This window comes from Pimephales promelas, chromosome 18 (assembly GCF_988280905.1).
Source record: "Pimephales promelas chromosome 18, fPimPro1.hap1.1, whole genome shotgun sequence".
Classification (NCBI taxonomy): Eukaryota; Metazoa; Chordata; class Actinopteri; order Cypriniformes; family Leuciscidae; genus Pimephales; species Pimephales promelas.
Window position 1 is genome coordinate 3,144,102 of NC_142786.1, and position 27,850 is coordinate 3,171,951.

Here is a 27,850-nt window from a genome sequence, read left to right on the forward strand (position 1 = left end):
ATTGGTTTTGGCACCATAGTGTTGGAATTTCAATATAAAAAATTATTGATATGAGATAACAGTATTTGATTCCACAGTGAAAAAAATACACATTTGGAGCATTACATTTTGAACAGTATTTAAGTTAATTTACTATTGACCAGAAGAAATGATGACGATACTAATAATATTTCTAAGACTTTTTCTTTTTTTTTTTAAATTGTAATAAAACTGACCTGTTAACAGACTAAATATAGTGCATACAGCTAAAGCCTCACATACACACTCTGGGACATAAGAGATTTCATCTTGTAAAAGGGCATTAAACCATCCCTTTAAATAATAAATGTGGGGGGGGAGGGGTCAATCATGAAACAACTTTAAAGGCAGCGCTACAGGAAATCTTGCTCAATTCAGTTTAGATTTTAGTTCTCATCTAATAGTCTCATTTTCTAAATCAAAAATTATTTTAAACAATTGAACTTTATCGTTTTAATTGTTAATTAACTGTTTCAGTCAGAAACTCTTTTTCTCAGGCCTATTCATAATTGACCTATGGTTAAGCCACGCCCTCAAATGCGATGAGCCAATCACAGTGCACAGCTAACCCAATATACTCGGACATTCTCATCTTCCACGTCCATTGAAATGCATTTCATTCGTTTTTTCTTGTCATTTTAAGTTTAAAATGGTCAAACGTTTTTTTTTACCCTTTCCCAAGCCATATCTCAACCGAGACAAGTGTCTGCTCTGGATCAAGTTATGTGGTAGACCACAACACCAACTAAACGTGGATAAATTAAATAAGGATGTCTAGATATGTTCTAAGTTAAGTCAACAACGTATTTGAACGTTATCTTTAAAATCTCTAACGTAACGTTAGGCTAACATTAGAAAACGTTAGCTTCTAGCTGCGCTGTACATCATATCACTTAGTTTCATTAACGTATCTGTAAATAACAAATGTTTACAATGTTGTGCTGAATGATTCATGTAAATACTGTCGCACCAAACGGTGATGGCAACGATATGCGGTTCATCACGTCATACACTGGGACCTGTACATTTATGCCAGGAGCTGAAGCTTCTCATCGACCTTCTCAGCAATAAAATTATTAATATAACCCTCCAATGCATAGTTAAGGCCTTTAAGGTGACTTCGAGATGATATATAATCTTTCTGTCTCTAAAAATCACCAATTGCGTCCCGTGAAATGTGACAGCTGCCATAGCGCCTGTCCCCCAACGTTGACTGTGTGTCCGAGTGAGCGGAGGGGGCGTGGCTTAGCCATAGGTCAATTGTGGATATGTAGTCTAATTTTAGTGATGTTCAATTTTATACAATGTATTTTAGTGCGACTGTTATTTTTATTGTGTTTTTGTGAGCAGTAATGTTTTTCAAGGTGCTATATAAAGTTCAATTCAATTCAATTCAATCTTTATTTATATAGCGCCATTACAACACCCAGAAAGGTGCACAAAGCGCTTTCCATAAAATACATAAAAAGATAACAGTATATAAAAATTGCAAGATAAAGCTAATCAAAGCAATCAACAAAATAACTAACACAACCACTAAAAACAAAACAAATGATTACGTGTTAAAAGCCTTCCTGAAAAGAAATGTTTTCAATTGTGATTTAAAAACACTAAACACAGTAATGTTACGTAGGGTAGCAGGTAAGGCATTCCATAAAGTAGGACCCTGGATGGCAAAAGAACGGCCTCCAAACTTTTTGTATCTACACTTGGGGATAATCAGGATAATAAAGTGACCTAAACCCCAACTGGCTACAATGGCATGAAAACTAAACTTCTTCAGCTGACCGCATTGACAGCGTGCAATGATTATTGAAAGCATTTGAAATATTCTAAATCAATATGTATCAGAAAATGTTACACTAATTCTAATAAGCATATAAACTAGCATACGTTTAACCGAATTCTCACTCCCACAGATTTACTCCACACCACCTTGTCGGAACAACATCGCACAAGATGAAGGGAATTACGACTTTCCACAGCCTTCAAAGCACAAGCAAGAAGGTGTATACGACATACCCCCAGCGTCTATCTCTAAAGCTTCCTCGTGCTCCAACTACGACTTCCCGCCCAGCTCCGAGCCGGCGTCCCGCAAGGTCACGAACGACAGCGCCGGCATCTACGACGTTCCCCCCAGCCAACACGCCGCAAGTGGATCTCGGGACTTGTACGATATTCCACGTGGAATGCCTCAGAACCGACACGCTTCGTCTGAGAAGGAAAGGAATAAATCCGTTTACGATATCCCGCCGACAGACTCTCGGTTGCTTGGCGAGGCGACCGATGGCGTAAACCGCTTGTCGTTTTCCAGCACGGGAAGCACCCGCAGCAGCATGTCGACTTCCTCTTCTTCTGCCGGGTCGCCCGCGGAGAGTCGTCTGGTGTTGGATCTAGACTCTGCGTTTCAGAGGTTGGGTCATCTCCAGCAATGCCTGGAGTCTTCGGTTTGTGCGCTGCAAACTCTTGCGGCGTCGTCTCACTGGAGGACACACAGCTTCATGGAGCGTCACACCAACGAGCTCCGTGTTTTATTGGAGCGCGTCAAGGGTTCGCTCACGGAATTTCTCATATTTGGTCGCGGGACGGCAGCAAACGCCACCGCTCTGTCCGATCAAGGACTGCACTCCAAGTTACGACGCCAGTTGCAGCGTCTGGAAGACTCCCATCAGATTCTTCAACAAACACACCAGACTTTAGAAAACAATAACTGGTCGCTTAATATCCTGGCAATTGGCACCAAGCATCAAAGCAAGAGTGACGAACTGGAACGTTTTGTAATGGTGTCGCGGACTGTGCCGGATGATGCCAAGCAGCTGTCTTCGACAATAGGGGGCAGCGCAGAACTTCTCTTCCGAAGAGCACCAATAGAGGGCATCGTTCACCCCTTTACCTGCACCCCGACGGAGGACGACGGCTACAAAGGCCAGACCAAACCTTTCCCCGTATCACATGACAAAGCAAACATGAACAGCGAGAAGTGCGTTAAAAGCTGGATGGAAGATTATGACTATGTACATCTGCAGGTGGGAATCACACTACAACACACTACTTGAAACACACATATTTATATTTATATATATATATATATATATATATATATTTAAAAAGTATCTTATTTATTAGCTTTTTTAATAATTATTTATTACTTATTTTATATACTTATACTTAAAAAGTATCTTATTTATTTGCTTTTTTAATAATTATTTATTACTTATTAATTACTTATTTTATATACTTATACTTAAAAAGTATCTTATTTATTAGCTTTTTTAAGAATTATTTATTACTTATTTTATATACTTATACTTAAAAAGTATCTTATTTATTTGCTTTTTTAATAATTATTTATTACTTATTAATTACTTATTTTATATACTTATACTTAAAAAGTATCTTATTTATTTGCTTTTTTAATAATTATTTATTACTTATTAATTACTTATTTTATATACTTATACTTAAAAAGTATCTTATTTATTAGCTTTTTTAAGAATTATTTATTACTTATATTATTACTTGTTTTCTGGTTGTTAGCTCTAAAAAAATTATTTGAAAAACAAAAACAAAACTATAGTAAAATTGTTTCATTTTTCAATAACAGTAGCATATTTATAGTATAAACTTATAATAATTATAATAGTAGCTTCATTTTTCAATAACATTAGCATATTATAGTATAAACCTATAATAATTATAATAGTAGCATATAATATAACTATAACGGTTAAAAATCAATCAATCAAGTGATGGTTTACTAGAAAATGATCAGTAAATCAGAAACAAATATTTCAGTACTAGCACAAAACTTGCGATTGATTAAATTTTATTTTTTTTTATTATTTAATATATGTAAAAAGCAAAAGCGAGCAAAACTATTGCACAGCACAAGTTTTTGATGTGGTGTTAGTAATGTTTGCCAAGTCAATAATCACCATTACTAACATCCATGTGTTTCTATTTGTGATTTTCATATAACAGGCAATGCAACGAGAAAAAAACTATATTTTAGGGTTATGCACAAAAAAATTTTGTCATTTACACAACCCTCAAGTTGTTTGAAACTTGTAGGAATTTATTTCTTCTGCTAAACATACAAAATACAAGATATTTTGAAGAGTGTCCAGACAGTTGATGGACCCCATTGACTTTCATAGTGTTTTCCATACTATAGAAGTCATCAACTGTCTGGTAACCGACACTCTACAAAATCAGCTGTGCATAAAATGAATTAAAAAAACAAGAAAATGTACAAATTTATGCAAAAACTGTTAAAAAAAACAGTCCATTCGCTTCCGTCTATCCTGTCCATCTGTTAATCCTGGATGCTTAGAGATTAGAAATGAGATCCTTTACATTTGAGCACATTAAAGTGAGATTAAAATATTAGCATGTGCTTTAATCAAGCAAAGGACTTGAGGATATTCATCCTATGCAAGAGTTCAGATGCTGCCGGAATGCCGTTTTAAAGATAAAAAAAAAAAAGAGATGGTCGCTTTTTCAAATTTAATTCATGAGACAAAAAAATCATTTGGATTAAAAGAGGATTAGTTTAATACCACAGCGGCCTTTGGCTGCTCTTTGGTGCGTTAAGACACTAGTTTCTGTTGAGCTGCTTTGAATCCATTTGTGACTTGCTGACTGACTTTATTATTTTTGCAGGGAAAAGATGAATTCGAACGACAACAGAAGGAACTCTTAGAGAAGGAAAACATCACCAAACAGAGCAAAGTCCAACTCGGCCAAGAACAGGTACACGACACGTGCACATGAACGTCATCAGTGTGTGTGTCAGTCCTCAGTGAACAAGGGTGCAGAAATACAGCACAGCATGACAGATTCTTTGTCAGCCTTAGAATGGATAAGAATAGAAACACTAATTAAGTTGTGGACGAATTAGGTACAAATAAATGCATTTTTGTTGGGCAAGTCAGTCAACAGTTGCATCATGGAAGATCTTAGGGTGTCCATATGTTCACCATATATCAGAGTTAGGCTATAACAACCTCACAGGTGCAGATCTCAGATCTCAGCTCTCTTCAAGGACAGATGGTTCCTGTTGCATGTAAACTTGAGCCCATATAAACTCTGTTTAAGAGGTTTATGCATTCTTTGGTTGTTTTAAAACGGCATCATGTTGTTAGTGTCCAAATGTGGGCAAAAAAATCATTTAAAATATTTTAGGAAAGATTGGTTTGCCTTTTTTGATGTTGAAATTAACAACTTGAGATGTGTGTGTGTGTGTGTGTGTGTGTGTCTATGTATATATGTGTGCATATCTATATCTAATCTATATCTAAATATTATTTATCTCTAAATCTAATCTATCTCTATATCTAAATCTAATCTATATCTAAATCTAATTTATATCTAATCTATATCTAAATCTAATCTATATCTAAATCTATATCTAATCTATTTCTAAATCTAATCTATCTCTATCTAATCTATATCTAAATCTAATCTAATCTATATCTAAATCTAATCTGTATATCTCTAAATCTAATCTATCTCTATTCTATCTCTTATCTATATCTAAATCTAATCTATATCTAATCTATATCTATCTAATCTATATCTAATCTATATCTAAATCTATCTAATCTATATCTAAATCTAATCTACATCTAAATCTAATCTGTATATCTCTAAATCTAATCTATCTCTATCTAATCTATATCTAAATCTAATCTATATCTAAATCTAATCTATATCTAATCTCTATCTAAATCTAATCTATATCTAAATCTATATCTAATCTATCTCTAGCTAACCTATCTCTAATCTATCTCTATCTAAACTATATCTAATCTATCTATATATAGCATGTCATTACTATTTTCTATTTAAATATTTATAAACTGGTGCATTTTATCTCTCATGGTTCTTAAAAAGAAAACTAAATTAACTATAACTACGATATTATACAAAATATTATAACACTATACTATTGTTCATTTTAAATCTCATTAATGTTTTAGAGAGAAAAGGGTGCACCCGAAATAGCATTGCAATGCATTATTTGTCTTAATATCTTTTATGATTTAAATATTTCTAACTTTGAAATTCTTTGTCTCACGCAACAGCTGAAACAGTTTAAACAGCTCGAACAGGAAGTGATCAAACCAGTGGAGAATGACATCACCAAGTGGATCTCCCACCAGCATTCGACAGACTCCTCCTCTAATTTCTCTAATGGGGGCGTGTGCTTGCGTGATCGCCAGCTGTTGGGCTTCTACGCGGACCAATGCGAGCAGCACTTTGTGACTCTGCTGAACGCCGTAGATGCTTTTTTCGGTTGCGTGAAGGCCGGGCAACCTCCTCGAATCTTCGTCGCACACGGCAAGTTTGTCATTCTCTGCGCCCACAAGCTAGTGTTTATCGGTGACACTCTGTCAAGACAGGCCACGGTGGCAGAAGTGGCCAATCGTGTCATGAACTTAAGCAACGTCTTATGCGAGATGCTAAAGACAGTCGTGAGTGCCACTAAAATAGCGGCTCTCCACTATCCCAACACAGCTGCTGTGCAGGAAATGGTAGATCGCGTGACGGACCTCTCACACTTGGCACAACAATTTAAAGTGCAGCTCTCACAGATGGCGGGATTGTGATGTCATCAACATCTGAACAAAGACTGTCGTTTTAACATGCATATATATTTATACTCATTCTTATGTAGATGCATCACTGAAAGTTGTCTTTTGTAAATAGTCCTGCTCTCTTCCTCTGTGTAAATATTTGGCTCTTTATTTTCTGTAGATTTGTTTTTATATAATTATTATGATAATAATAGAAAGGATTGAGATTTGCATTTGTAGAGTGACCATTAACATTCCTGATCGTTTTGTGTATTAGGCACCTTACAAATTGTCCTTAACTGCTAATTATTGTGTATTGTGTATTGCTGAATGCCAGAACCTACAAAAGGAAAATAGTGTGTTTTGTATGTGTGCTGTATTGTGTGACACACACTCTGCTGAGAGTATGGTATGAACAAAGTAAAATGTTTCTCTGTCTTTGCTATAGAAATGGTTTCACTTGTTTTTTGTTTGCGAATTTTGGTGAATCTCACAAAACATGTCAGGAATGGGCCCAGGTCATATTTACTATACAATCTAAAATAAATTTAGTTGATAAATTTAATTTAGTAAGTTGAAGCCCGCTTTAGGACTTTTAGAATTTTTTTTTGCACCTTTGCAAGTTTTTAATAAGAATTAAAGTTTTACTGCCCTGTTTTTTCATTATTATAATGTGCCAGAAAAACTCATTTTCATTACTGTATTATGGGCAAAATACAATGTAAAATGTTCATCATGGCAGTATTTTATTACTTTTAATTTATGCTTATTTAAATAATAAAAATAATAATAATAATATATAATAATAATATAATATTATTATTTAATAATAATATTATATATATATATAAAAAATAATAAAAAATAATATATATATATATATATATATATATATATATATAATTTAATAATATATATATATATTATTATTATTATTATTTATTATTTAAATAAGCATAAATTAAAAGTAATAAAATATTGCCATGATGAACATTTTACATGGTATTTTGCCCATAATACAGTAATGAAAATGCGTTTTATAAGTTTATATATATATATATATATATATATATATATATATATATATATATATTAAAATATATATATTAGTTTTATGAGTTTTTTATATATATATATATATATATATATATATAATTAGTGTAAAAAAAGGTTATGGTTTTAACCAAAAAAAAAAAAAAAAAAATCGAAATGCAGAAAAAAAATGCAAAATATAATCTTTCCTTTTGATTTTGTGGAGAAACGTGACCCAGACATTTATTCTAGCATCACAGCATTGCTAACAAAGTATCAAAACCGTGTTAAACGAACGTGAAATCTGGCAGCAGCAAGGAAGACATTTTCCCAAGAGTTTTACCCCGCCATAACTAAATGTCCCACCGATCCATAATTCCTTCCTAAAGTATTATCAAATGATCCAATTGGACAGATATAATCTGATAAAAAAAGACCTTAGATGGATGTGAGCTCCCCAAACCATCTCTGTGGACCTTGGTGACTAATACTTTCCATTCCACGCTGTAATGAAATGAGCATGTATCATTGCTCATGTGGGTTAGCGGCGTTGATGAGAGGCCACGCCGAGGGGATCGAGGAGTTAGTCGAGCACAGCCTGAACACACTGCCACACCGCATCATCATTAACATTACCCTGCTGGAACATCCTGAGACCTGCACTGGGAACATCACATGTCTGCCCAGTCCAATTTACTAGGATTTTTATTATGCCATCTCATCTGAAAGGCCTTTTCCTCTCATCTAATAATGTTTGGTACAGATGCTCGTGCTGATTTAGCTTGTGGGCTGTGGCGAGATGAAGGACATTAGCTCATGTAGCAGGTGCTCTGTGGCTCTCGACAGCCACTTTCACCAGCGGATAACAGCCAGGTTTCTGATGGATCCATGATCCCTACACACTGCGGTCATGATTAAGAGATTTGTTATGACCAGTAACAGTATTATATTATTTTTACATGACTTAAACGGCATGCTGACGATTAACCACAAAATATGAGCTTAATTTAACCCACAAATCACTCACTTGTACTTTAATTGAATTATTTAGCAAATTAATAACTTGCTTAATTGTAAATTATTATATGAAACGCAGGTAACTCTTTACAAGGTCTCATTTGTTAACCCTAAAACCGTATTCTGGACAAAAGTGGGCAAAATAGTTTTGATTTATTTTTTTTAAAAATACTTCCCTTGATCTGAGCGGTACAAGACTTGGCTACTTTTCCTAAGTTTGCCTCCTGAACACACACATTTTTTTTTTTTGACTCAATTCTACAATGTTAAGTGGGTGAAAAAACTCCTTAATCTTGTATTTGGGTCAAAAATTGGCACCCATAGAAATGAATGGGAAAAACTAATTTAGAGCATAAGCCAAAATAAGACACCAGGTGACAGTAAAGTCTCTTCATTTTGAGGTTTTAGCTCTAAGAACTTATTGGAATGATATTTTAATTTAATTAAATTAATAAAACTACATAGTAATTAATTTACATAGAAAATATGGTACTTTTTGAAGTAAATAAATTCAAAAATACCCCCAAAATAAACAAAAAACATAAATGGATAGACAAAACTTTATCGAAGATAAAGGTGCACTGTGTAGATTTTAGCGACATCTAGTGGTTCGGTTGCGAGTTGCACTAAGGACTCAGCCCACTGCTCACCCCTCCCTTTCGAAAAAGCTACGGTGGCTAAAACAGGACAAACATATCGTCGTCTGAGACCGCAGAGAATAGCCAGAGTAAGCCAAGAGTGTGTAACATTGTCATTGTTTCTGTACCACAGTCCATTATAAACCACATCATGGATAAAGTTTACAAAGCCATAGTCAGAGGATCAAGGGTCTTAATATATAATATAATAATAGTAATCAGCTGATTGTCTCACAAACGTAACCAGCACATTTCTCCCCACATAGCAAACCCATAACACAGCGAGGGAGCTGTGTTATGCAACTATATATTTTTTCACATTCGAAGGTTTAACACATTTTGTTAAATAAACCCTTCGAAATTTACAAATGAACAAATCGCTCACATTGTTTGCATGTAAAAACAAACGGGAATCTGATGCATTGACATCCTAAACATGCGTCGCACTAGATAGACAAACAACTAGCTTCAAATGATTATTCATATATGGATGAATTTATTATTTAAAAAGGGTGGTTAAAATTCCTCAATGGTTGCGTTAAACAACAAAGCATGTTACAAACTTCCATGAATATCCTAAAGAATCATACCAGCCTGTGGATAAAGGACATCTGATCACCCCTTTAAGCTAAAACGGCTTGCCTTAGCATTCTGCATGAACAGAAGTTCATCCGCCTACTAAACTAGACCCAGCCATAAGAGACATTTATACAACTTTAGTTTACACACATGTATTGAATTCATGTTCAAGCTTCTACAACATCTGCTAAAATGTCCATGCAAGAAACATTGATGGAACTTGAGTTCATTCAGAACAGAAAAACATCTTCAAACAACACGTAAATTATGTTGAAACGAAACTTCACATTCTTTTGTGCTTCTAGGACATTCTCCCTCCAAATAAACTGCTCTTTTGGGCATGGTAATGAATGCTAAAGATCTTGCTGGGATGGGAATGAAGGAATGCCTACTCGCAAATCTCTGTAAAGGCATCGGTATCCACTGACTGGCACTTACACGTAATTAACGATTTAAACATTTGCCACATTCAGGACTAAGTTCTCCTCTGGGAAACAAAGAAAAGAAAGCCTTTTGAGGCAAACTTTCATTAAACATGGCGAGGGAGCGGTAAATTCTTCCCATCACTCTCTCCAAACCCTTTCCTGGTGATTTATCTGGCTCTTATAATGGCATTCTGTGGTCTTGGATGTGTCTCGAGGTGGATCTGCACTGAATTAAAGAGCCCAAAGAGGGAGAGGGATGACTTATCCAATCAATGCATCACTTCACTGCTCACACTAAATAAGTCAACCAATCAGAGACACCACAACAGATACTCCTTCAACAACTCATTTTAGTAAGTATTCAGGAAACTCACAACGATAAAGTTGCAATATAATCGTTTGAAACTTGCATAATGCTAAATATGAGAACAAAAATATAAAGTAGATTTTGATTTTAGGTAGCCTAATACTGAATTTAGCTACTGCAGTAGCCTATCACGATGCAATTATGCAAGTATGTACTTTTCCATGAGGAAGTACGTGAATATGCAATAAACATTTCCAAACCCGACCCCTGATTTTGACATGCAACAGCAGACAGGTGTTTTTTTGGCAATAATGTTGTTGTGAGGGAGCCAGTACTGAAATGATCAGGCTTTGGCGTGTAACAAACATTGACAACAGAGATTTGTGGCCCTGTCATTGCAACAAAAGCAAGAGTATGGTGAAGGAGAAAAAAAGAGAAGTGGAAGGTCTGACCTGTGAATGCAGTGGCGAGCAGAGCAGCGCTGGCGATGTCATTTCCGTGGCTTACCACAACCATTTCCTGTGAAGTATTCTAAGGCCTCAAAATTACAGCTTCTGTGCATGGCAAAGCCTGTTACCTCTTTCATTTCGTAAAAGCTGCATATATTTCAATAGGTTTTATAATGTGGACCAAAAGAGGGGTAGGCACCTCTCTATAAAAATACTGACAGTTTCTGCATAAGTGCGCTAAATCTTGCGTGTCTGGTCAAAAATTGATGACTTTCATTTGATTTAACCAGGGTGTATTTCACCATGTTTTAAAATGATATGGTGAAGTGCCGAGAACACACTCGGTAAAGATAATGAATTGACCGCAGCTGCAGGAGCTTATGCATGATGGCCGTGCACTACATGTGAGCGTACACCAGGGGGCGCTCGGGGGATCACCGCGAGGATTTTAGCCACAAAATATTTAAATATTTATTCAAAGAATAGAATAGGCACTGACATAAAATATTATCTACCCAAGCAATATATGTATTGTTTAATTAATATACCTTAGCTTTATACAATAATTACAAATAAAGTCCAATAAAGCCTCTAACGTGATCCCGTCGTTTATCTAGATGCTATTATACCCCAATGAGTCAGAATCTTAATATCTAATATTTGAAATATTAATATATAATGTTGGTGTTAAAATACATAGTGTTAATTGTAAAAATAGGGAAAATATTATTTAGACTCAATGTACCTGACCAATCTGAGCCACACCCATTTCGTCATCAAGTAGTTTATGTTTAATTTCTTTACGTCACGTTTACATGTACAGATAAAAGTTACCAGGCAAAATGCTTTTTTATAACTGTTCATGTGACGTAAAATTCTTACAAGTATTAAATTACATTTAGAAGTACGCTATAGGCCTAATTAATTTTGGTTTAATACTGCAAACCTTACAAATACTGCAAATATGTTAATATATACCGCAGCCAGTCAATATTTGGTCTTTCTTTATGTTTTAATTTCTAAAAGGTAAATGTCTAATCTAGGAAGAAAAAGATATGTCTAATCTGCTAATCTTTTTTTGTTGTTGTTGTTTTTTTTTGTTATTGTTGTTGTTGTTTTGCTTGCAATATTGCCATCTTGTGGACATTTTTAGTAGTGCAGAGAAAATACGACAATTCACCATGACGTCACAACAATAAAAGACGTTCTTCCGGGTGGCAAAAGCCGAAGCGTCCCTATGGCAACACTAGTAAATTGCATGGAGGGAGACACACCGCCGGCAGAAGCCTTATCTACATTTCAACAGTTGATTCAAAAACAGACGTGGTGGAAATTCAGACATAGTTAACATGATCATTAAAGCTTAGATTCTTTGATCTAGAGACGTGAACTCCCAACGCACTAGACCGCGGCGCGGGACTAGATCTGATGGCCGTGTGCGGGCGGTAATGCACTCTGTGTGTGCGGATTGCAGGAGAATAAAACGATTCGCGGGACTCCCGCAAACTAGAAATATATATAAATAAAACAAATAAAAACTAACACAATATGTATTCATCTGTTGCAGAAAAGCAACAAGAACAACTAAAACAAAATAGACATGACTTACATGGCAGAGTTTCATTTTATAACGTGACTGCAGCGATGAGCGATGTAGCCAATCACAGACATATGTGTTGATTTATTGAACGCATTGGCCAATCAGAAGCATTTACGATGAAGAAGCATTTACTCACCGCTCAAAAGAAAGTAACATAGAAAGTAATAGAAATAACTAAGTTAGTTGAGAACGTCAGTTATATAACGACCCACGTATTAAAATGGTTGGGTTTAAATCGGGCTCAGGCTCATAATTAGAAGACGACATGCACTTTTGACGACGTCCACTCGCTTTAACCTCCTCACCCACAGGTTCTGCTGGATAGATTTACTTTTTTCTGAAGGAAATCGATTAAAAAAAACCTACACCTTTTGCTGTATATCTGGTGGCGCAACCCCAAACACAACATATTTTCGCCATAGATTCAACTTTGATCAACAACAATGATTTTAACTGTGTAACTGTTCAGTTGCCGGCTGGATCTCTTCAGTTAGTCAATGGAAGCCGCTCGCGTTCTGCCACCCGGAAGTATCGCGGTGCCTATTGTTTACAAACATTCTGAAATGCCCTATACTATACACGTTTATTATGCAAGTGTACAAACGGTGACCGAAGTGCTTTGCATTTCTTAATGATTATTTTGTCTGAAATCTTTACCGTTATTAAATGACATTCAGATATAGGTCCTACTATAATTAATAGGGTTTTGATAATACAAATCAATAATTAATATACAGTCATTTTATTTATTTTTTCTAAAAGTATTATTTGAGAAAATCAATTTAAAGTTATAATATAGAAGCAAATTGGGGCTATTGAAGAAAAAAAAATTTTGAAAAAAAAAACTTCAAGATTTCATTATTTTAATTTATTAGAGTATTATTTTATTTGCGGTTTGCTGCAATTTTTAGTTGTGCTGCAACATCACGTTTACATTTTACTGATTCATGATTGAAGTCCACAAAGGGCGATTAGAGTGCTTTAGTTAATACAGTAATTTGTTTTTTTTGTTTTGTTTTTTTTCTCTAAAAATATTAAGCAAATCAGTTTTCCAGTACTTGCTGTATTTTATTCGCATATTACTGCCACCTTGTGGACATTTTTAGTAGTGCTGCAAAATCTTTGTATAAAAACCCTAGGAATAAAAACCTGTAAGTAATATGGAGTTAATACATCCAGTAATTAATTTTCAGTGATTAAATTTTTTCTCTAAAAGTATTATTAAACCAAATCAGTTTATTTAGTTAATCTAGAAGCAAATTGCATGTTTCCACATTGTTTGAAAAGAAACTTCCAACACTTGCTGTATTATTTTATTTGAATTTTACTGCTACCTTGTGGACATTTTTAATTGTTCTTTATCACTTTATCGTAAGTTTACATGAACTGATCATAGACTGTAAAAAATACTGATTAAAGTCGGCGAATGGCTATTTTGTTTTAATTAATGGTAAATTATAAAAGTAGACCCAATTAATAGTATAATTGATAAGGATTAATATTGCAAATCTACAAATTTTTCGAAGCAAACTTCACACCGCTGTTTGATTTTAGCATTTTTTTTACCGTCTATCTATGGATTTTATTCCCATTTGACTGCCATCCTGTGGATATTTTTTGTATTGCAGGAGAATCACTTCAGTGTAACTTTTCATGGTTACATACGGATTAAAGTCCATAAAAGGCGATTTTGCTTTTGTTACTTATAGTTCATGAGACGTAAAATTACAACTATTAATTGACATTCAAAAGTAGGCCCTATTAATTCTATAATTAATAGTTTAATACACCAAAGCTACTTTTCTTAAATAAGCAAGTTAAAATAAGGTCATCTATTTTCTCTCTCTAAAATACTGATAAACACCAGTCAATTTAAATGTCTAATCTAGGCGTTTTTTAAGTGTTTATGATTCATAGATATATAAATATAGATTACTTATTAGTAAATGTTTCAAACATCGTTGGTTTGAGTGACCTTCAAATCCGCTGTATTATTGTATTCGCATTGCACTGCCCTCTTGTGGACATCTTCAGTAGTGCAGCAAAATTGTTCCGTCAAATTAATATTGCAAGTCAAAATTAAGTGTTTTATGAACCAGAGCTGATTATTTAAATACAAAACAACACACTAGTGTGCGAATTATGTGTTTTAAAATAATAATATGCGTTAAAATAAAATTAATTCACAAACAACTTAACTGTTTTTTTAATATATTTATTATGAAGAGGGGGAAAATCTACTGTCATAAAATGGACAACAACAAAAAACATAACGAAACATGTGACCATCTACATTGCTGATAACAGCATTTAATAGAAGTTTACCTGCACACAGTTTCACACTCGGGCAGGCTGAGGCTGACCTGGGGTCAGTGTGGCATTATTAGCTCTAATGCTTTAATAAAGCTGGGAATTGAAGGCATACTGAGATCCATCCACTCAAACAGGACGACTTCAACCCGAGCCAGAGGCACAAGAGCGGGGCGGAGCAAGCACTAACGCTGGGAGCAATGGAAATTTTACAAAAACATTGTATCAGGGCAATTGTTAACATCGTATGGGTGTGCAGTCCAGTCAAAATGTTTGTTTCCTTCATAACATTTCAACCCTACAGAAACATAAAGAGGATTTCATTGCACGTGTCAGAGCCAGTCAGGTGTCAGTGTGAACAGTAGTGCTGTCAGCTGACTGATATTTGATCGTTCGTCAGCATGTTTTCTGTGAGCTTGAGTAATAACAGAATAGGTCAACGGTAACAAATACATACTGGATACGCTCTCACACATATATTTACACATCCATGCAGCCGGAGCCGAGGGTAGCAGCGGGTCGGGACATGAACGTGTGGCTGAGAAGGTTCATACTAAAAACATGACTTCACACAGGCCGAGTGTAACCATGATGACTGAGCCGATGTGGAGGAGATCTATGTAGTGCTGTCAGGAGGGACGACCCGTTGGCGGGCGGTCTTGGGACGGTGGCGGGGTGTCGAGGGCGAGCTGCGTTCACTCTCAGACTCGGAGGGCTCGGTTTCTGCCTGTGGGGAACCGGTGTCGCCCACCAACTCCCGCAGGAACTTAAACTTGGACAGGAAGAGCTGCCACACCACGTACCACCCTGCACACAAGACACACACACTACAGTGACCGCACGTTTGGCTGTCAGGTTAACTCTGGAAATATGGGAGAGATGATATAAGAGTTTACAGTTATATTTGCTCTTTTATGTTGGTTCACACTAAATTATTTACATTAACTGTATGATAAAGCACAGATTTGTATTTAAAGCCCTTCAGATGGGAAAACTCTTTAATAAGCTTATTATTAAAAGAATATTATATGTTTTTACTGCAGTTAATCTCAAGAAATGTTTCTAATAACTAGGGATGGGACGATAACCGGTTTCACTATAAACCGTGATAAAATGTACTGACGGTTAGTATTATCGTTTAAAATTTAATTATCATTAAAACCGTGTTTGATTATCGCGATTTTAATAACTCACTGAATCCTGTCGGCCAGTCTGACGCAGGCGCGCAGCACTCAATATTTTTTTTAAATTACTATTTGAGAAGGAATGGCAGAAGGCAGTGACCGTGCTCAGAAGATTTTTCAGCCTTTTAAGAGGACCAAATCTGAGGTGTGGTCATATTTTGGGTTTTACAAAAGTCCTGAGGGAAACTTGATCGAGGATAGTCACCCTGTCTGCCAAACAAAAAGTCACTACAATAGAAACACTTCAAATCTGCCGAGTCGTCTTGTGTGATCATCACCCGAACGCAAGGCAAGTTAACTTTGACCTCAATACCAAAACTACGTCTGGGAAACAATTGGGCACGAAATGTTGTTTTGAGTTGAAACATTTTATGTCACTCACTTGAAATAGACGTCAAGCTTCCGCGAAGAAAAGTTCGTAGCAAGTGGATTTGAGCCAAAGACGAACGAACAACTTCAAACAAGACTATTATTAAGAGTGATATTTTAAGGGATAGTAAAGTATATATACATCACGTATTAAACCGATTTTATTTTTACCACATAATTACGGGGACATATTGAATTGATAATGAGATTAGCTAATGTTTTAAATCTTACCTGTTTATGAATTCATTTTGTAAAACAATCGTCCAGACAAGATATATCACACCAATATTATCAAACTATGTAAAAAATAAATCAACTCTGATTTCATTTTCGCAATACAATCAAAAACCGGAGACGCAAGACGGCAAGTTGTATTTGAATGAAACAAGAGCGCGCGTCCGTTGTGAATGTTATGGATGTGCGCTGTGTAATAATGCGTTGCTATTGACGACGGGCATTATAAAGAAGCAAATGCCATAGAATAGAATCTTGCTTAAAAAAACTGCATAGAGAGACTGGTTTTATTTGTTGTTTGTTGATTTTCAATTATAAAATGAAATTAAATGTTTTCATTGTGAGCATCAGTTCTTTTTGAGCACTTTCATACATTTTTAACAAAAACCGTGATAATATTGGTAATCACGATTATTTTGGACACTATAATCGTGATATGAAATTTTCATACCGTCCCATCCCTACTAATAACTTTTGTTTAGCGTTTTCACCCATGTAATCTGTACATTTATAATTATAAATATTATAATATAATAATAAACAAAAAACTTTTTCTCACAAATACATTTCTTAATAAAGATTTCTTACTGATTCTGAAGTAAAATATAAAATATGCAACATATTCATCAAATAAGAATCATCATAATAATCAAACAAAATATGTAGATGAATTTTGGTAATGAGAAACTATTGGAAAAATGTCATGAAAAAAAAAAATGTCAAAAGCAAAATCTTGCAATTTACGCTCAAGTACACAAAATAATATTTATTTTTTCATTTTAATTGTGCGGTAAAAAAAATGAAGTAAGTAATATACGAATCTAAAAACATCCAGAAACATTATGGTACTAAGAATTTAGTTGGAAAATGTAATTTAAAATGTGTATATATATATATGCTAAGTGCTTGGCAACAATTAATCGCATTCTAAAATAAAATTTTGTGTTTACATAATATGTGTGTCTGTGTGTATGTGTGTGTGTATTTATATATACAAAATATTATACACAGTACAGATATATATTACATTACATAACACAAAATTTATTTTGGATGCGATTAATCACATTTAAATGTTCCCCAGCCCTAATATATATATAAATATATATATATACTAATGCATTAACTAGTGTTAACTAGTGTTTGCAAAATTCAACTATTTTCTTTTTCTTTTCACTCTTTGGTATAATATGACCTGGGCTCACTCTTGGTAGAATTTGTGGCTTTATTTCAACAGATTCGGACACTTCAGTTAACACAGATAAACGGTCTTCCTCATTAATAGTAACACACAGGAGGAGCAGCAGGTTCAATTCAGTGATCAACACAGATCTGAGTCGAGCAAACCTTTGACATGAAGACACAAATCACACACACTTATGTAAGAGCAGACAGGATCCTACAGTACAGATCCTTTCTTACAGCTACTGTGATCTTAACACATGTGGGTCAGTCAGAGAGACCTCGACTAAAGTCAACACTCGACTCACAGCGAGCTGTAGAAATGAGACGTGCGTGTCGTAATCAAACCTGCTGACAGTCAGCAAACCTGCTCTATTTTTGCAATGCTTGACTGTCCCGACCGCATTCTCACTCATGGGTCATAAATCAGGACAGTGAATCACTGTAGAGAAGGTTCATGACCATTAGATGTCATCTCAAGAATCAAGCAATCACTGCATTAGCCTTCACAAAATCATGCAGTTCCTCAAATCTCCAGTTTAAGATAACCTACTCTGACCCTGAATGTATTTGGACACAGTCTGAATTTCACTGAATTAAATAATAAATACTACAGCAAGTGTGTGTGTGCTGCAGGATCTCTTCTCAGGGGGTTTGTTGGCTGCACTTACCGAAGAGCATGAAGAGGAGGACACATATCAGCGTGGCCACGATCACCAACACCGTCAAACCAACACTCTGCCACATCCTCCCCTCCTTTACAACAACAAAGAAAACAACATGGTTAAGAGGTTAAAAATTCAATAATGGGATCAAGCTATTTGGCAGAAAATATACATATGTAAAAATGTGTGTATGTGTTATAATAGAGGAAAATGATATTATAATCAAACAATACCATGCTACACCTGATACCACATACAGTACTTTTTAGGCACACACATCAGGTTATATTATACATGTCTGGATAATACCATAGCAATAAAACAAACCATTTAAATCATAAAAATGCCACTTCATCAATCATATTACACAAAGCAACAATGCTATGTTTCAGACAGTATACGTTACCAATGTTCTGAAACTGATAATGAAACGTGTAGCCATATAATTTAACATACAATTCACTATATCATATGATAAATAACATATAATTTACTATATCATATGATAAATCTCATTTTGCATGTGTGATATCAGTATAAAGTAACGTTATCTGCACTAACACACACAAGGTCCGATGCTGATATGAGTCATGCAGATGAACGTGTTTATGTTTATGATGATCAGATTTATGATCACTTACAGTCGTTCACTCCTCACAGTCTTCACGCAGAATCCCGCGGGGACGGAGGCCGGTAGCGCGTGTCATGGAGGGTCTCAAATATTCCTCTTATCTACATCATTGCGACATTTACAGAGAAAATAGAATTACGAGAAAACACCGAACTCGAGTCAACAGCACACTCAATCTGAGATGACCCGGAAGTCCTCAAGCCTTCCGCTCCACCGCGAGGTATTGTGGGAATTGTTGTTCACCGCGCAAAAATAATGAAATAAAATTACATTTGTCTGTAGAAGTTTTCTCACTTCATCAAGCTATTCTACTTTTTTAAATAGGGTGCAATGTTTTGACTTTTTGGAAATGGTAGTAACAAACATAATAATATAGTGTTTGGATCTTTTATTTTCTTATCTTTATTCTTTCTTACCTTTTTAAGATTTAATAATTGATCACTAATAATTGTGTTAATAAACCCTTTTCATATTTATATACACAGGTGAACTTCTAAGAATTTTTTTTAACCCAATGCAGATTTGCTTTTACTCTTTTACACTGTGATGAAATATAGCCTACTGTAAAAATGAAAAATCTATGAATACTGAACTTTATATATAAAATATCTGATTTTAAAATTTTCATCTTATCGTGTTAATAAAGGCCACTAGAGTGAATTTTATCAGGTCTAGAAATCAAACTGATGACTGAACCTGAAATGTAAGAATCACACACAAAAATATCTGATACAGGTGAGGTCATCATACAGGCTTAATATTAGACATAATAAAACAGAAACAACAATTAATTAATTAGTTTATTAATTAAATATACAAAAAAAAATATTTATTCAGATGCTGTAATAACTTGTTAACAACAAATGATTCTCACCCTTTGAGTAAAAACACATATTTTTGATGTTTTTAAACATGAATTAAATGAAGCATTATTTTCATCAAGTATTTCATACAGACCCCTTTTTGCGCCAAAGTCACAATTACGTCACGGCGCTAGCTGGAGGCAAAACAAAGTGAAAACTGGAGGCGGCCAATACAAAACAGCAGAGATTCGGCTACATAATAAGAAGCTTAAATAATTGTTACTATAATTAAATGTCATCTTATTGTGTTGTTTGGTGCAAGAATTGATGAAAAATGAATATGCTGTATCTGGAACTTATATTTATAGAAAATATTCACATCATTAAAATCGCAGCTTAATGTCACTCTTTACATTGTCGTCGTCTCGGCAGAACTGCGGATCGTACACACAAGTCTTGTACAGGACCATATAGGCGTCTAAAGATTTATATGCCCTCAGTTTCTCTTTACGATCGGTTTCTCTATAAGGTAGGTGTAGAAGTCAGGCCACTCAACCGAGGTAACGTAACATTAATCCTGTCAGATCATCCATATATTGAGTGAGCGTGTAGGCGGCTACGGGTCGGCCAATCTGGTTCCGTCCGTTAAAAATTACTTTTGGAAATAACAATCAGGGTCCTGGACACTGAGTGACCTTACACATTAAGATAATATCGGATTTTCTCCAGTCATTATTAAAAAACAAGCTAACAATCCTTGCTAACTAGCGTTAGTGAAGCGGCCAGAGGGATCGATCTGCCTCCACCTAAGCTCCGCCCACAAAAAAACGTCACCATGTTTACCAACTGTAAAAGGGTCTATTAGGGCTGTAAATTTATTGATTGTGTTTGACAGGTGTGATGATCAGTGGAGTTGAGTTTTTACCTCCATAGTTTAAGGATGGGCTAAAATATGGATAGAGTTTCCCAGTGAAAGACTGATGAGTGAAAGAGTAGAGATGAGAGCTGGACTCCACATCATAAAAGGAGACCAGACCCTCCTCATAATCCACAAACACACCGACCCGCTGCGGCTTCACTCTCACACACAGAGACACAGGAGGACCAGCACCGGCTTTATATTCATTCCCATTCCTCAAAACCACAGTCCAGTATCCATCACTGGGTCTCACTGTGATATCTCCCTTCCTGTTAATGGATTCTCTGGCCACTCCTAAATCCCAGGCAGTCTTTCCCTTCACCTGCACCTCAAAATAAAATCTCCCTGAGGAGAATCCCTCCTTTCCCAGGACAGAGGGGCATGTATCAAATCTCTGTGGTTTATCTGGGAGTTTCTGTCTAATGTCTCCACATCTCACTTGTTTTCCATCATCAGACAGGATGAGTTTAGAATGAGCTGTATCAGGATCCAGAGTCACATCCACTGAGAAAACAGACAATATAAATCACAACTTAATACAGACTTTAGTGCTGATGTGTGTAATATGTAACGAGTGTGTAATGATGAAGCTGTGAGTATCTGAATGTAATCTAGTGTAGGTCAGACACACACTGTACCTGCATACTGCTGTCTCCTCTTCACTTCTGTAGAGACTAAAGACAAGAAAACATCAGCAGATCTTTCACATGTTTATGTGTGCAATTATAGACAAGATTTAAGGATATATTTAAACTAAAGAATTGTGAACAACATCATGTTTTATCTGATTTCACACACACATCCTCTTCTCATGAAGATCAAATCTGTATCTTAAACACATGGGGCCTGATGTATAAACGTTGCGTACGCACAAAATGGGCATAGAGGGGCATCGGGATTTATAAAAAATAAACTTGGCGTAAATAAGTGCGCACCGTAAGGATGCTCTTGACCGTGCGTACGCACTCTTGAGTCTGTGTTTTGGCGACACCGATGGTGAGCTGGAGTTAAATGTCTTTTTGGTCACTATTAGACAGAGAATCTAAAGAAAATTATACATCTACAGAAATATAATACAAATATAATTTCACAAACCTATCATCACTTGAAGCAAACATCCACCCCTTCTTAAATGACCGCGCCAGCACGCGCGTTGGGCCGTTTGGTGAAACTGACGCACATTATAGCCTATAATCTAACGGCAGATGGAGTAAAATCTTCATTATGAGTCCTAATCATAAATAGAGTGCATGTTCTCAATATCAGTTTAAATAAATAAAAGAATGATTTAAACTATGTTATACTTCTGATATAAACATTTAGATTAAATATGCCATTCTCATTAAAGCAGTTAAACACTTAAACTTCATGAAATCATTACTGAGAAGTTACAAAAAAAATATATATATTCAATAAATAGAAATAGACCTATCTGTTGTTGATGCAATGCTTTTGAACACTTTTCCTCTGGCATGCAGTGTTTTTATGTTTTAACTGATAGCAGATTGTCAGAGAAAATTGTTTTGTTCAAATAATGCACAACCATGTCTATCTGTTTCCATTAAAATATAAATCAATTAAAAATCCTATTTGGCCAGTGGAAAAAATTTGAGAAAAACTTTCTCTGAAATGTATTTAACACTATTTGATTTATTCATTCAAAAACAAGGCAAGGATATAGGCTACTAAAAAAAAATATGTTTGTAATAAGGTGCGGCACATCCGTATTTCATATTTTTCTAACGTCTTGTACCGTTAAACTTGGTATCACGTGGATGAATAATCATATGCAAATGATATGCAGATGAGGATATGCATAGTAAAACTAGGCGTTGTAATCTCCATTCTCCATATATGGTTATTTCGGGGAGGAGACGCATGTGCGCACAATCTCCCGCTGACTGGGATTTAGTGAATTTTGCGCAGGTTCTGGCGTACGAACGGTTTTATACATCTGAAAACTTTTGTGCGTACGCACACTTTAAGGAAGAAATCTACGCAAAGTTTTATACATGAGGCCCCTGATGTCTTCATATATATCTGTCCGGTGTGTTTGATATTGCTGTACCAGTGTGTGTGAGTTTCTCCTGTAGAGAGTCCTGCAGTTTAGTCAGAGCTGTCCTCAGAGTCTCCTCGCTCTCATCAGTCTTCACACTGATCTCAGACCAGTTCCTGGTGTTTCTGGAGCTGCACAGGGACGAGTAAATCTACAGCAGGAGAGAGAGAGGAGAAATCCTTCAGCATGGGGAGTGTTCTGGTGTCATTATCATTGATCAGAGAGATGTTGACTGACCTGTAGGAGGTGGAGGTGATCTTCAGTGTGTGAGAGCTGCTCCAGCTCAGTGTTTCTCATCTTTAGCTCAGTGATCTCCTGCTCCAGCTCTTCAATGAGCTCTTCCTCCTGTTTCTCTGCTGCTTTCTGCTGCTCCTCCATCATCTCCAGCAGTTCAGTCTGACATCTCTCAATGGAGCGGATGAGATCAGTGAAGAGCTCCACACGGGCTGCTTTCTCCTTCTCTGTGTTTCTCTGATCAACAACACATTATTAGTGGAGTTTGATCACTGTTATTATTTCTCATACTTCAGTGTTTTCAAAATCCCTCATTCTGCAGCGTTTGCACTGAATGATTCCTCAAATCATGAGTCTTGATGAGGAGAGATGAGTAATTACTTTACTAAGTGATCAGGGAATCACAGTGTGTGATCAGAGTATGAAACTTCTTTTATACAACAAGAGGAGGAGAAGAATCTGTCAATGAGATGACGTGTCTGCTGCTTATATGCTCATAATGATGATTGACAGGACTGAGTGTTTAGGCTCCTCCCGAACCTTCATTTAGTGCTGAACAACGAGTAATCGCATCCAAATAAAAGTTTCTGTTTACATAATATATGTGTGTGTACTGTGTTTAATTATTTTGTATATATACACACGCACATGTATATGTTTAAGAAAAATTAATGTATAAATACATATAGAGTATATACATGCAAATATGTCATACATGCATTTGTGTTTATTTATATATAGAATTAATATTAATAATAAAATAATTATACACAGTACACAGACATATATAATGTAAACAAAAAGTTTTATTTTGGATGCGATTAATCACAATATATCTTTGCCCAGCACTAAATTAAATGAGTCAAATTGAATTATTTTAAACTCACTTTTCTGACTTCTGCTGAGTGTTTGACGTCTTGAATCTTCTTGATTCTGTCCTGGATCTTCTGATGTGTGTCTTTCTGGGTCTTCATCAGTTGAGTCTATAGACAGAGAACAACACACAATATGTTTTCATAACTGATTCATTTATATTAAAGAACATGTGATTCCTCATGATAAGAGCCATTTAAAATCAGTTTGTCAGGAACTTCTACCTTCTTCTCTTCACTCTCCTCTTCTAGAGGAACAGTGTTGTGGGTCTTGTGGTCTGTCAAGTCACATATCGGACACACACACATCTGATCATCTCTACAGAACAGCTCCAGAGGTCTCTCGTGTTTCTGACATATATAGTCCTCCAGATTACTCACAGGATTGATCAGTTTGTGTTTCTTTAAACCTGCCACTCTCAGATGAGGCTCCAGGTGAGTTTCACAGTAAGAGCTCTGACACACCAGACACGACTTCAGGGCTTTCTGCTTTCTGTCCTCACAGACGTCACACACAACTTCAGCTTTTTTCACAACTTCAGCTTTTTTCACAACTTCAGCTTTTTTCTCAGGACTTTTCTTTTTGTAGTGATCTGCGATCTCTCGGAGTGTGGTGTTAATCTTGAGATCAGGTCTGTGCTTGAATGTTTCTTTACAATATGGACAGTTGCAGGTCTGGCTGTTGTCCCAGCACTTATTCAGACAGGTCTTGCAGAAGTTGTGTCCACATGGAGTGGTGACTGGATCAGTGAACACGTCCAGACATATCGAGCACTGAAGCTCCTCAGTCAGTGGACCGCTGGAGGAAGACATCACTGGAGAGAGAAATGATGAAGATAAATCACCAGTCTAAAGTTTGGACACACATTTGACTTTCTGATCTAATGGCTTTTGCCTGAAGGACTGAAATAATAATAATAATAATAACTATTATTACAGTTATTATTATTAGCCTATTATTATAGTGTTGGGGAGTAGTTAACTACAAGTAGCGAAGCTACTAACTTAACTACATTTTTCAGTAGCTTGGCAGTAGCTCAGTTGCTTTTTAAACAGTGTAGCTTTTCCAGTAGCTAACTACTTTTTGCAGCAAGTAGCGGTGTAGCTCGAGCAAAAGCTACATTGCTACATTGTCGAGCCTGCGCGAATCAGCCCGATGCAAGGATATTCTTCATCTTGTTAGATTACAAACTCATTTTTTGCCATTACCGCCACCTGTTGTTTAATCACGCATCTTGCGGCTAACGGTTCACTGACGTAAAGAAGTGGGTTGACAGTGACACACCCAGGTGATGGCAGATTTTGAGGATGGAGAAACAAACGTTAATTACCCATGGTCTTATTTGTCCAAGTTTAATCGTTATTTTTGAGAAAATGTTCTAAATGCAATTTATGTTGAATGTATATTTCGTTCTTGCAATGTTGTAGGCTATTTGTTGCAATTTTGCACTTTTGACAAACAGTCGGAGATATTTGAGTGTTGTGTGTAATAAAACAATACTCTATGAAATCATAATTGTATTGCATTGTTTTAAACACTAAAAATTTGAATTAAAACATTCATCAGACACTTATTCAGTTATTTATAATATATAATTTATAACATCTTATAATAATAATAGGTAATATAATATTTATAATATTTTGTTCAAAAAGTAAAAGTAGTTTCAATGTAGCTAGCTACTTTTTGATAGTAACTTGTAGTGTAGCTAACTACTTTTCCAAAAGGGTAGCTTGACTGTAGTTTAACTACTTCAACGTACGAGTAGCTTGTAGCTTGTCAAACTACAGTTTCAGAGTAGCTTCCCCAACACTAAATGGATGAGTGAAGGAAAAGACTCAACCCTCCTGTGAAATTAATTTAATACTGTTTATAAAGAATCTCATGAAGTTGGTGAATGCAAAGCATGTCAAGAGATAAAGAGTGACGACTTTGAAGAAACTCAAATATATGAGAGATCATGTACAGTCAGCTGCTCATTACTGTAAAATTAACCCATCAGACCCAAATGTGAAACTCAATACACAAACACTTACCCTACCAAATCAATAAATACATGGAGTAATATTGATTAAAAAATATTAATTTTAAATGATGTTATTATCTGCTACTGTTCAGTCCTGAACTGTACATATTAAAAATTGTATGAGAAGTTAATGCACAGTCATTCATGCACTAATTTCATTCTTATACTGTTATTATTATTATTATTTGTATTCACTTACATGGAGGTATACCCTCATTACTCTGTCTCCTGTTTTTTCCTGCTTTTGTTGATGTTAGTGAAGATTCTGCCATTGTTCTTCCCTCTTCGTGTTCAAGAATAGAAATGTTATTGAATGATCAAAGAACTGATAAGAAACATGTGTATTTGTCACTGAGGTTTAAATGCAATCTTGTCTGATTTAGTTTTACTTATTCAAAAAAATATATTTTCAAGTCAAATATATAATTTATATTAAATTGGTTAAAATTTAGAAAGTAATAAACTTACAGAACAATCTGAACTTTGACCTGCTGTTTAGATTAAAGAAAGTACAAAGTACAATTGATATTTTTCAACAAAACTATACATAGCCTACATACACACATACATACATAATATATATAAATCTCTCCACCAAATACATTATATATTCAAGTGTAATTTTGATCTAGTTTATTATAAATGTGATTTTCTTCTGCAGTTTCGCAGGTTTGTGTTCAGTGAATCTGCAGCTCATTTACTTCCTGTTTCTTTAGTCTTTTTGTCATGTGAGAAAATGAGAGAAACATCAAACTGTGCTTTACAACACATCAAAATGACACACTTTTAATACACATTTGATACTATTTCAGTGCAGTAAACAACTAAAGTAGTTGAGTATTTGACATGCTTAAACCTGGTTCTGTTCAACTTATTCCAGTTTGACATAAACCTATAAACCAGATCACTTCCATTAAACCTGTTCAGCACAATTTCTCTTATATTTATGTCTCTTACCTGTTAGTATCAGATGTGTGTCCACAACACTCTTTGAACGGATCAGTAAATATTCTGGTCGATTCTGGCGTCGAAATTGTCGTTGATCAGTATAAATTTTTTTTTCTGAATCTCTCTCTGAACTCGTGACGTCAGAGCTCCACCTATATTCACACATTTACATATTTAATGTGAATGTCCAGCATTTCTCTTCAACCTCTATGGTAAAAACACAGTGCAGTTTCCACTCAGTATATTTAAGGCTGCACTTCACTCACACTCTTCTCTGATCGTGTCCTGGAGCCGTACGACTGGAGTCAACCATGGTCATATACTGGATAATCAACCTTAGATGAAACACAACATTTAAAATACACACACAAGCACACATTTTAACAACAAAAGTATGTGTATTCTACAAGATAGACCTACAGTTATTTCACATATCAATAGTTTTCATTTTTAATCCTGCATCACCAGATTTCATTTTCATTTGTGACAATTTCTCTAAACTTTATCACAGTACTAAGTTTGGTATATAACCGTTCTATTCTTAACCTACAAACATAAAACTGTCCTAAACATCGAAGTGATTCTTATGCATATCACCACCAGAGTTAATGTCACATACAAAAATATATTCCAGCCAATTTTCAACATTTTAATCACTGATCTAGAAACATTTGACTCAACTTTGTTCATTATAATATGTTATGATTTGTTCACAAACAACAGGCCCATACAGTTCACAATGAATGTAAATAGACATCTCTCGATGTCATTGC

The 27,850-nt window shown here is 35.3% G+C and overlaps 4 protein-coding genes and 1 long non-coding RNA gene across 7 annotated transcripts in view; 2 read left to right on the plus strand and 3 right to left on the minus strand.

Annotated features, from left to right (window-relative positions):
- The window catches only part of nedd9 (neural precursor cell expressed, developmentally down-regulated 9), a 33,288-nt gene extending 26,241 nt beyond the window's left edge, over positions 1-7,047 (plus strand). For both annotated transcript variants that reach the window (XM_089122567.1, XM_039678371.2), the window contains exons 5-7: positions 1,938-3,044; positions 4,681-4,770; positions 6,105-7,047. In XM_089122567.1, the coding sequence (XP_088978693.1) occupies positions 1,938-3,044; positions 4,681-4,770; positions 6,105-6,629 (1,722 nt within the window). In that variant the 3' untranslated portion in view covers positions 6,630-7,047. The remainder of the gene's footprint in view (positions 1-1,937; positions 3,045-4,680; positions 4,771-6,104) is intronic.
- The window catches only part of LOC120483460 (uncharacterized), a 64,317-nt gene extending 52,981 nt beyond the window's left edge, over positions 1-11,336 (minus strand). Inside the window, exon 1 of the long non-coding RNA XR_016147213.1 lies at positions 11,047-11,336. This is a non-coding gene — a long non-coding RNA (uncharacterized LOC120483460). The remainder of the gene's footprint in view (positions 1-11,046) is intronic.
- The window catches only part of LOC120483790 (E3 ubiquitin-protein ligase TRIM39), a 210,250-nt gene that overhangs the window by 58,257 nt on the left and 124,143 nt on the right, over positions 1-27,850 (plus strand). The gene's annotated exons all lie outside the window — the stretch shown is intronic.
- On the minus strand, positions 14,832-19,424 carry smim13 (small integral membrane protein 13). The gene is made up of 3 exons (XM_089122587.1): positions 19,229-19,424; positions 18,594-18,678; positions 14,832-15,760 (listed from the first exon to the last, which is right to left on the minus strand). Exons 2-3 carry the CDS (start codon positions 18,667-18,669, stop codon positions 15,570-15,572), a joined length of 267 nt encoding a protein of 88 aa, XP_088978713.1. The 5' UTR covers positions 18,670-18,678; positions 19,229-19,424; the 3' UTR covers positions 14,832-15,569.
- Positions 20,006-27,170, minus strand: LOC148970865 (E3 ubiquitin-protein ligase TRIM39-like). 2 transcript variants are annotated; one of them, XM_089122570.1, is made up of 8 exons: positions 27,087-27,170; positions 26,329-26,412; positions 24,328-24,917; positions 24,118-24,213; positions 23,234-23,467; positions 23,009-23,147; positions 21,579-21,605; positions 20,006-21,444 (listed from the first exon to the last, which is right to left on the minus strand). In XM_089122570.1, the coding sequence occupies exons 2-8, from the start codon at positions 26,399-26,401 to the stop codon at positions 20,897-20,899; spliced, it is 1,707 nt and encodes a 568-aa protein (XP_088978696.1). In that variant the 5' UTR covers positions 26,402-26,412; positions 27,087-27,170; the 3' UTR covers positions 20,006-20,896. The 2 variants fall into 2 exon arrangements, with proteins under 2 accessions (XP_088978696.1, XP_088978695.1); XM_089122569.1 differs by having other exon boundaries at positions 21,579-21,614.

Excerpts from the sequence above, each read along its gene's own strand:
- smim13 (XM_089122587.1), bottom strand. The coding sequence starts at position 18,669 with ATGTGGCAGAGTGTTGGTTTGACGGTGTTGGTGATCGTGGCCACGCTG. Across the intron at positions 15,761-18,593 it reads CCTCCTCTTCATGCTCTTCG|GGTGGTACGTGGTGTGGCAG; the intron begins GTAAGTGCAGCC and ends TCTTGTGTGCAG.
- LOC148970865 (XM_089122569.1), bottom strand. The coding sequence starts at position 26,401 with ATGGCAGAATCTTCACTAACATCAACAAAAGCAGGAAAAAACAGGAGA. Across the intron at positions 23,468-24,117 it reads ACTCAGCAGAAGTCAGAAAA|AGAAACACAGAGAAGGAGAA; the intron begins GTGAGTTTAAAA and ends GTTGTTGATCAG. Across the intron at positions 21,445-21,578 it reads GAGGAGACAGCAGTATGCAG|TGGATGTGACTCTGGATCCT; the intron begins GTACAGTGTGTG and ends CTGTTTTCTCAG.